General features: G+C 41.4%; 1 protein-coding gene across 2 annotated transcripts; it reads right to left on the reverse strand.

Annotated features, from left to right (window-relative positions):
• Positions 1–233: 233 nt before the first annotated feature.
• LOC139471738 (uncharacterized) lies at positions 234–10,829 on the reverse strand. Of its 2 annotated transcripts, none has more exons than XM_071254218.1 (3): positions 10,760–10,829; positions 4,490–4,687; positions 234–1,432 (listed from the first exon to the last, which is right to left on the reverse strand). In XM_071254218.1, the coding sequence occupies exons 2-3, from the start codon at positions 4,664–4,666 to the stop codon at positions 1,202–1,204; spliced, it is 408 nt and encodes a 135-aa protein (XP_071110319.1). In that variant the 5' UTR covers positions 4,667–4,687; positions 10,760–10,829; the 3' UTR covers positions 234–1,201. The 2 variants fall into 2 exon arrangements, with proteins under 2 accessions (XP_071110319.1, XP_071110320.1); XM_071254219.1 differs by lacking the exon at positions 10,760–10,829 and adding an exon at positions 5,625–5,706.

The raw sequence follows: 10,829 nt of genomic DNA on the forward strand, positions 1-10,829 counted from the left end.
AACTATATGACCTTTAGCAATAATCCAGCCTTATCATGTCGGAGGACACCGTTAATGGGCTTAACACACTATCCATATAAGGAGTAGAACCCGGATCTGTGACGTAACGAGCGAACGCTTTAACCTCTTGGCGACTAGAAACGACCCACTAAATATTTCAGACAAAAGCATCGTTTCTTTGTTTACTCTCGACAATGTACATCTCAACAAAACGTGTTTATTAGGTTGTACATGTTTATTACACAACAGACACATCACGAACAATAACACACAAAAGTCAGGCGAAAAGGATTTCATCTCCTCCTACTATGGTATTCCCCATTGCACGCGTTACGTGTTTATTCGCTGCCATCTCACATATACCGCATACAAATTAACGTCGAGATATAATCAGGCGCTGTTGTCATGGTCGTGAGAAACAATACTGTAAAACTAATCTCAATGCAACGTTATTTTAACTACATCTTGATGTTAATTCTTTAAGATTTGTCGTCGTCGTTACACAATGTTCAGTGGACATTAGCATAGTGTGTGATGCTAGTTTAAAAGTGGTCACAACACTTCAAATCCAGACCATAAAATGGAGGTTGTATTGAATATGAATATGTACATGAGATCAGGTTTGTATGAGCAATTTCAGTGGTACACTCCAACATGTGTCATCAACAAATGGAGACTCTGGTCAACATATCGGGCAGGATACAAGATGTGAGCAGTTTCTTGTCATGCACATTGATGATATCACGACTGGTACTTTTTCCACATTTTGTCAAAGAACTTGTTACCTTATCAAACATCACCCTCGCAAACAATTGCAATATGTGACGTAGCGTTCAGCCTTTTCCTTTGTCAAATACCGGCAAATACCGGTTTGCAACAGTACAATCTAACCGATTTTGTACCTTTCACAACACCAACAAATCCCTTGTCCATTTGGACACTCCTGCGTTTCCATTTCTAATGTCAACATTTCTTGGTCAAACACCATGGAAACGGTACCACGATACTGACGTTGGTATCTTGTCGAGTACAAACAGTACCTTGATCGAGGACGAATCCTACCGGAGCCTTAAGACACATGGTACATTTCTATAAGGGAATAGACAGTCGAAGTTGAAGTGTAGTTTGTTCTTCTTGGTCCCGGGATGTGCTGAAGTCGTTGTGCGTTCAATTCTTTCGTTGTGGCGACTCACCAAGTCACTCACGATATGGAAGAGGCGATTCTCAGGAGCCACGTGGAGGCGGCGGAGAGTTTGGCCTTGGATTCACACACCGCCACAATGATGCTGCTCTTCGTCTTGCTGGCAATCAGGTACCGTCCACCATTGAAGGCGACAACCTGTTCTGGACATGCGCTCTTCAGACAATACGTACATCCGCTGGCACGAATTGTTTCTGGGGGTTGGTCGCTGTGAAAACACTGATTGATTGCCTGGAACGAGAGTATGAATGCTGTCGTTGGAAAATGATGGAATGAATAATTATGTTTAAAGGAGATCAATTGAATCAAAACTTCATGACATGTTAAATGGTCAAACAAAGTTCATCTTTACACACAAAAAAGTCGTATGTGATTTTATTGTTATCTGAAAGGAACTATGCAACTACCCTGATCCACAACCAGCGCGGACGCGTATCGAAATCCCGACTAACGGCTGAACTATAGCTGTGACGTCACAGTGGAGAGGCGCAGACTGTTTCCCTTTGTTTTCAGTGCATTAATCTCCACAACAATGAAGTGGTTTCCCGTTATTTTCGGAGTATGGAAGTTGTGGTATTGTGGGATCTACTGGTATGGGCTGCTTCATGACTACGTGACACTGCGAACTTCAGCTTTGAACCCACGAACAGCTCACCCTGATACGGCTAAGAGACACAACTCTGTTGTGTGACTTGACCTTCAATGGTATGCAAAATAAATGATTATCTGTGCATTATCGTAAAATTCATATCGAAACTCCAAACTACAACCTTAGCAGAAGAAAAACGCAGAACTGCCAGTTCTCATTCACTGCTGATGGAGAACGCACTTCCATATCACCCACGCACTCAATTCTAAATACAGACATGCCGCCCGAATTCCAAAACAGGGACAGCCTGTTCGCGGAGCTCTCTACACTAAGCGTTGGCATGTTGCAGCACCCCACTGTGCTAATTGCCCTGCAACCATGCATGGAGTCGAACAGCCAACTGACCGTTTGTGTACAAACTAGTGATGACTGTCGTGACGCCGAATACTCTTTCCCCCAACTAAATTAATGTATGTTTGTCTTTTTGAGTTCTATTTTCATTTCAACTATCACAGAAATGACTTTAGTGAGAGCGCAAGGAGGAAATTGGGTGTTGTTCCGTTAATATGCATTCTCGAACCAATCCGATTAAACAAACAAACGTAAATTCATCAAGGAAACATCTTCCTGGGGAGTCATGCTATGCCCAAGCATGTTCCAGTTGTGTGTTAGTGTGCCACGGCCTACTGGGCAAGAATGTGGTCCAGAGATTGCAGTGCACATGGGTCGCGTATTCATGTGTGTGCGGTACGTCAGGTGATATGGGGTTTAACGTTGCGTCCAAGATTATTGCACTCATACAGCGACGTGCATGCAGATATGTGTGGGTGTATGTGTCTGCTTGTACTAGTCCGAACTGATGCCAATATATACTGCTAGACCACTGAGAAACCATGCCGCAGTTTAACACGAATACCCAACTCAGACAAAGTACTGACTCCGAGCCGACGAGTCCTTGTTTTAGCCCCTTAATGCCGAGCGCCAGATAAGGTATCAACAGGTACTATCTAATAACGTAACGAACCCCGGACCTTTCGCTCTCCGGGCGGATGCTGTACCACAAGACCACGGAGGCGGTCCGTGTGAGATACGTATAACTGGGAACAAGTGCGTGAGTTGTTAGGTTCATTAAGAAACATGAAATAACGTGAAACTAAATCCGGCGCGTTTGTAACTTGATGTTCGGCTACTTTCTTTTCTCCATTTAAAAAAAAACTTCAAATAACTTTAATATACTGAAAAAACATAAATTGTCAGATATAAAACAAGTAAACCACTTCAGATTTATTTTCTGTTTCGATATCGAATACTTGACTGTGTATTTGTTTGTTTGTTTGTTTTTTAACACCGTACTCAGCAATATTCAAGTTATATGACGGCGGTCTGTAAATACTTGAGTCTGGAACAGCCAATCCATGGCCTGTGATTGGCATCATTAGCATCGATGGTATGCATCAACCAAGTCAGCGAGCCTGACCACCCGATCCCGCTAGTCGCCTCTTACGACAAGCATAGTCGCCAATTATGACAAGCATTGGGTGCTGAATACCTAATTTACCCTGGATCTTCACGGCCCTGTGTATTTGGATAATACATGCGTGTATTGTAAACGGTCAGAAAAAATAAGAAAATGTCAAGCTGACTCTGAACATAAACTAGTCAATCTCCTCCCATGTGGGGGAATCGAACACGAGCCATTGCTTTAACCATCAGTCTACCCAAACGCGCCTTACTTGTGTTCAGAGTGATATCTTATTTAAGAAACGTCACGCGTGTATCCTGTTTTAGACGGTGTGTTAGCTTTGTTTTTATAGGACACAAGACAGCAGGCGTATATTTCAAACCGTATATATCACTAGATTTCATGTCCTTGGTTGTGTAATCTATTAGCGGATTCAGACGTTAGAGGTCAGCTGGGTATATGCTGACAATGTACACTCATGTTTTGAAGTGCTGAGCTTTATGGACAGTGTATATTTATGCGCGACACCGATACTTTGACGTTTACTCAGTAAAAAAATAAATTGATCAACAAATTGGGCCTGTGTGAGTGAATGTTCTTTTATACCACAATGGGGTAATTTTGCAGTTTTCTGACGGCCACCTGTGCCATGTCGGGTTTGAAGCGGATAAACCAGTGGTTGATAAGTGGTGAGGTGAGGTGAGGTGAGGCGAGGCGAGGTGAGGTTTGATGGACTCTAACGTTGCCTTCGAGGTTATTGTACATGTATAACGAAGTACATGCATGTATGTGTTCTAGCCCGCACTAATTAGGTTTTATAGTAATACATCAAGGAGATGCCAAGCAGCAGACATTCAGACACAGTATAAAGTGTCTCCGAGGCGACAAATCCTTGTTTCATCCTCTTAAAGCAGAGAACCCGTGAAGATCCGAGAAAGAACAGTCTTCAGCAACCCATGCTTGCCGCAAAAGGCGACTTTGCCTTTCGAAAGAGGCAACTAATTGGATCGGGTGGTCAGACTGGCTGACTTGGTTGGTTCATGTCATCGAATCCCAATTGCGTGGATCGATGCTCATGATGTCAATCACTGCATTCTCTGGTCCAGACTCGATCATTTACAGCCCGCCGTCATATAGCTAGAATGTTGCTGAGTGCGGCGTTAAACATCAAACACACACAAAAGATACACACCATGATAGGTCGCTATTCTGAGTTGTTATAAATGGCAACATTTACCATCACTTCTTCATCTGTAAGATTGAATCCTTTGCTGCGGATTAATTTCGACCCAACATCCGGAATGATTGCCGCTTTTTTCAGCTCCATGATAGCCCCTCCTTGGGTGATTAACTTGATCCATTTCTTCCAAGATGGCGATCGGTTAGCGGTAGGATTGACACCAAAACCGAGCATACTTCTACACACAATGTCGATCTGAAACGAAACGAAATATGATTATATTTTATACATGTAAACGACTGGGAAATTAGCAGATTGAAGACAAATAATAATACATGTATGCGTCCAAACTTTAATAAATAAACACACAAATACAACCAACATAGAACTAAATCGAGCGGCGATTCGTCTACTACCACTGATCTAACCCAACTGTTGGCATTTTTGTTAGAAGCAGTATATTATTTGTTTGTTGTTTAACGCCGTACTTAGCGATATGCCAGCTATATGACGGAGGTTTAATAACAATTGAGTCTGGAACAGACAGTCCGGTGATAGACATCATGTGCATCGATCCACGCCATGCATCAACCACGTCAGCGAGAATGACCACCCGATCCCGTTAGTCGCCTCTTACGACAAGCATAGTCACCTTTTACAGCAAGCATTGGCTGCTGAAGACCTATACCATCCCGGATCTTCACGCGTCCAGTATATTTTTTCGTTCACTGATCCGCAGCATCATATCCTCCCGAATATCAAAGGGTCAGCGCTGACCATATGCATGTTGTGTTTAACTAACAACCTTCGGAATAGACAAGTTGGACGGTTTCCGAGGAAAATACTGTAAATATTGTTATCTGACAGGAAATACAATGTAACCATCTACGTTGTTTGTAAATTCATCCCAGCTCAAATATTTCAAAGTTTCCTCCTGTTCTTTTTTTGCCTTGTGTGAAGTGTTAAATATAAAATCCCTGTATTGAATCATGCTATATCTTGAAACTTTGTGTCAAAATATAATTTGTAGTATATGTAATAAAACATACATATTTACTATTATTGTATATAAGTATGTGTACCCGGATAGATATAAACATGAGTCGAACTAAACCATCCGTGCTTCAACAATAAGGAGAAAGTAGTAACCAACATTACGAATTATTTAGAAACAGATCTATAGTGATATTACCTGCGACACTTATCTCTGTGAACTTCACAATATCACGTCCCACCTGGACACCACGCCAGCGTTAACTCAATGACTTCACGGCACAGTTGCTTCAAACATGTTCCGCCTTTGAATTTAGGGAGTAATCATTTGATTTTCAGGCCCTTGTTTAAACTGAATTATATTTAAATATTCCTCGCATTGTAAAAAACCCTATTGCGCCCTTGAATTGCAGACGGTTTGTATTGAAATATTGAGAAGTCACAATTTAATTCATAACTGCTCTATTAAAACTGGAAAACTTCACACTGTAAACACGAAATAGATTTTGTCGTTACAGTTCGGTATGTTAAATCATTTGAAAAACAATCAGTGGAGCACCTGTTTATGTTGGAAACACTAATCATTAATGGGCTAATAAAATAAATGCTGATATCAAATTAGAAAACCACCCAAATCCCCATGAAAATTAGATAGTTGCTCCCTTTCAACTCCAAACATCCAGGTCACAGTGATTCAGTACGTGACATACTGAACGCACTGTCAGAGAAATAATCCGGGAAGTGTATGATTCATATGATCCAGGTCAACGTGACATTTACATCAAGGCTATAAGCAATAAATATAAATAGGCAAGAATGATCGCTACTCTTAGTTCAACTTTCATTGATTTTACGTCGTCGTGTAATTTGTGCATTGTATTTGAATTGATCGCGCGTGACGTCTCACTGCGGTTGGACGTGATACAAAGAGCGTAGTCACTCTAACCTTTGAATACCGTGACGCTAAACACGAGGAAGTGTTTGCAAACAGAAACGTGTTTAATGTCACTGAAGGTATGTGTATCTGTGTATGTTGTGTACATGTGCATGCACGTCTTCGTGCAGCACACTACCTGAACTCGATTAGCTGTCAGTAAAGAACACGAATAATTACGCACACAATGATTCATAATTTATTAGTTTATGTAAGTTAAGAAGTTTATGAAAGAGTGAATATAAAATGGGTAGAGCAAACCTATGATTATAGTGAATGTGTTATTGTTCTATACAGAGAGTGTCAGGTCAATATATTGCTAAGGGCTTTAATAACTCGCGAGGAAACTAAATCTAGAGTGCAAAGGACTTCCTCACCGAGACACCTGAAGCAATTGTCTGACGCTTCGATTTGACATGACCCGTGAAGATCCGGGTTAGAATAGGTCTGCAGCAACTCATTCTTTTCGTAAGAGGCGACTTTGCTTGCCGTAAGAAACGACTAACGTGATCGAGTGGTCAGGTTGACTTGGTTGATGAATGTCATGGTATCCCAATTGCGTAGATCAATGTTCATGATGTCAATCACTGGATTGTCTGATCCAGACTCGATTATTTACAGACCACCGTCATACAGCTGGAATATTGCTGAGAGCGACGTTAAACAACAAACAAACAAAATAAATCGATTTGACACATTGCTTTAACAATGTGATATGATGACGTAAGAAAACGAGAACATTTCAGCAAGCTGTTGAGCCTTCTACATCTGAGAACTATTAATCAAATGAATGCAGTAGTTTTGCAAACCATCTCAAGCTAACCTCAGCATGAATGCACATGTACCTTCACTCTTTCAGTGTTGTTCGTTATGCCAAAATTTGAATTATACCATCTTTGTATCAAACTAACGGAAAGACACCACTCCAGTCTGAATGAATAATACTACACAAACCAACTCAACTTTTCCCCCTATCTACTAAGTGAGTGAGGCTTGATGCCGCTTTAACAGTATTTCATCTTCACAGTGTACCAGTGTAATGCAAGAGGTGAGGTGAAATAGGGTTTAACGTCGATCCAAGATTATTGCACTAATAGCGACGTGCACGCACGTGTGTGTGTGTGTGTGCGTGTGTGTGTGTGTGTGTGTGGCTGCTTGCACTAGTGCGGACTGATGCCGATTTATAGTGCGAGCACACTCCGAGGTATTTCCTAAGCGATACAGGTCGTTGACCTTTACCAATGTGGGAGGAACGGATACGGTGCATAATACGAATTCTGATAATGATAATAATAATAAGAAGAATTCTCAATGCGCTAACTACCACGCAACAAAGCATGCTCAAAGCGCTAACAACACACATACATGTGTACACTCAAGTCGAAAGGCTACGCTGTCGGACCAAAAAGGACCCTAAAATATTAGGTAATGGGGCTGTTCTGAGGGAAATCGGAAGAATATTTCATTTCTCTGCAGTTATTTGCTTCCTCATCAATAACCCCAACCTGGACAAATCTTGGATTCAAACCCACAACCTGTGGATCCTGTTACTGCGACTGCTTGGCCACCATTTGCATCACACGTTTTGAAGTTTTGTGCCTTTTTCATGCTATTCTTCTGTTACAATACATCCTTGATTGGATGTGATGGACACTGTACTTTTGTGACCTGTGACATTTCTGATAACTAACTTCACCTTTTGAAATGATCCAACGGTAGTGTTTCAAAGCGACGCCGACCCCTACCCCACTCAGATGACCGATGAGGCAGTGGATTAACCTAGTAGTTAAAGCGTAGGCCTGTCACGCCGAAACCCTGGCTTCTATTCCCCAGATTGGCACAATGGCTGTAGCCATTTCTGGTGCCTTGATAATGCTAGAACATTTTAAAAAGAGTGTTAAGCTCAACTCACTCACTTACTAAACTTAACTAAACTACAAATAACGCTACGTAAATGGGTCATGTTGTCCAGTGATAATGTGATCGATAACACACCTGTCAAGCGTCATACGACCTTGAAAGAGCTATGGCCTTAACGCATGTTTCGTTTGTTGATAAGATTGGAGTCATGGTACAAGGTACAAATAACAACCGTCTTCGTTCACGAGGGCTTCACACAACCGTGTAACCTCTTGAGGGTCAAAGTGGTACACTGATGATACATATAAATACTTATCATTCCACAACTCCTCTTGGAGTTGTGCTCAGCTGAAGTTCCTCAATACATTGAGTATGGTTTAGCACGGCTTTTATAAATATTCAAGCAATATCACAGTCGGGGACACCAGAAATCAAACCCGTGCATACGGCGTGATGAGCGAACGCTTAACAGATTGTTTGAGGCATTGTACACATTTACAACTGTCATTATACAAGGCGATATTAGAGGCAAATCGCTCGAGTATTAAACGTATTCGGTCATCATCGAGGAGAAATTGATCTAATTGGCGGAAGATGCCCAAATAATAAGCCACATTAATAAATATGTGTATGTAAGTTCAGACCCACCACAAACTCACTCCGTGTCAAACTATACATGAATGTATACATAATCGGGGCGAACCGGGATTCGAACCAACGATCATAGGTTTCTGGCGTGCCCAAGGGACGCCTTAGACGACTGGGCCACCCGTCCCCCCAGCTAAGTATAATGCGACTACTCTATACCAAGGCAACATTTAATTCATGCAACGAAATGTGCTACATATGTCATTTTGATGTTTTAGTGCCAACGAGGAACCAGAAAATAATACCTTCCTCAATCAAGAAGTGCCGACTCGAACTAAGTGAGGACCTTCCGCGACTGAATCTCCACAGTAGTAACTAGTACTAGGTCAGACGACCGCGTCTGTGGTCTAGTGATAGAGCGTCCATCCGGAGAGCGGATCGATCCCCGACCGCGTCAAACCAAAAGACGTTAAAAGATGGTACTTGTTGTTACCCTACCTGGCACTCGGCTTTAAAAGGGGTTAAAACGACGACTGGTCGTCTCGGAGTCAGTATACTGTGTCTGAATGGGGTATTCATGTTAAAGTGCCGCATGGTTTCTCAGCGGGCTAGCACTATAAAAATCGGCATCAGTCCGGGCGAGTGCAAACAGCCACACACACACGTGCATGCACGTCGCAATATATGTGCAATAATCTTGGACGCGACGCTAAACCCCATTTCACCTAACATCTAACCGGTCAGACCAGTCGCTTTATGCTATTCAGCGCACGTTACCAACTTACTCGCTTAGCGTTGGGATTACTTTTCGCGGCTCACATTGCTCGGTTGAAATGTATATGTACAGAAAGAAATTCAGACCTTGGAAGACGGTTGGTAGGTTGCCAAGTAGATTGTGTATGGTACAACAAGATTATGGAATCCCGCAGCCAACCGTTTCCTTTACTGATACTGAAACCAACAATCCATCCGTCCTTGTGTGGAGACTGTTTGTTTGTTTGTCTGTTTGTTTGTTGTTTAACGCCGCACTCAACAATATTCCAGCTATATGACGGCGGTCTGTCAAATAATCGAGTCTGAACCAGACAATCCAGTGATTTACATCATGAGCATCGATCCACGCAATTGGGACCGATGACATGCATCAACCAAGTCAGCGAGCCTGGCCACCCGATCCCGTTAGTCGCCTTTTACGACAAGCATAGTCGCCTTTTACGGCAAGTATGGGTTACTGAAGACCTATTCTTCCCCGGAAACTTCACGGGTCGTGTGGAGACTGTGTTGAGGAAGACTGATATATGTGCCGAGGTGCTTTATTAAAGAATATTTTATATTAAAGAAACGTGAGAGAAAGAATTTGAAAGACAATGGGATTTTTCAAACAAAAGAATTTCTACAGGATTCTTGGTAGCTGAACACTTGAGTGAAACATGAACCTTTCAGGAACATATTGTGAAACATACACAATGATCTGTTGTACACATGCAATAACGTAAGGCAAAAAGCATGTATGTAGATCAACATGTCGTAACACATAACTTTAGTTGATAAGAATTAAAACAAGATAACGCTTAGTTTGAAATTGAAAGAAAGCGTTGAACTTAAACAGTATGGAATGTAGATTCATCATTATGACATAACTTGGTATGAGAGAAATATCAGGGACTGTTTAGAACAATGCATTATAACGGATATCAGGGACTATTTAGAATAATGCATTATAACGTATATCAGGGACTATTTAGAATAATGCATTATAACGTATATCAGGGACTATTTAGAATAATGCATTATAACGTATATCAGGGACTATTTAGAATAATGCATTATAACGTATTATAAGAAATGTCACTTTGACATAATGCACGTTTATTACGTGTAATAAACTACATAACTTACATCCAAATTTTACAGTATTTTTCAGTAATAGATATCATATAAAATGTCTTTACCTGTTTATTTTCCTTGTATATTAGCTTGTAAAGTTATATGGTGTACCCCTTCCCACTGCTCGTTTGCCTG

Source organism: Haliotis cracherodii, unplaced genomic scaffold, assembly GCF_022045235.1.
Source record: "Haliotis cracherodii isolate W230 unplaced genomic scaffold, xgHalCrac1.p SCAF_23, whole genome shotgun sequence".
NCBI classification, from domain to species: domain Eukaryota; kingdom Metazoa; phylum Mollusca; class Gastropoda; order Lepetellida; family Haliotidae; genus Haliotis; species Haliotis cracherodii.

What these genes read in the sequence shown, in the direction of transcription:
- LOC139471738 (XM_071254218.1), bottom strand. Translation starts at nt 4,666, where the DNA reads ATGCTCGGTTTTGGTGTCAATCCTACCGCTAACCGATCGCCATCTTGG. An exon ending in TTACAGATGAAGAAGTGATG is followed by an intron (nt 1,433 to 4,489) that starts GTAAATGTTGCC and finishes CTCTCGTTCCAG; the next exon opens with GCAATCAATCAGTGTTTTCA.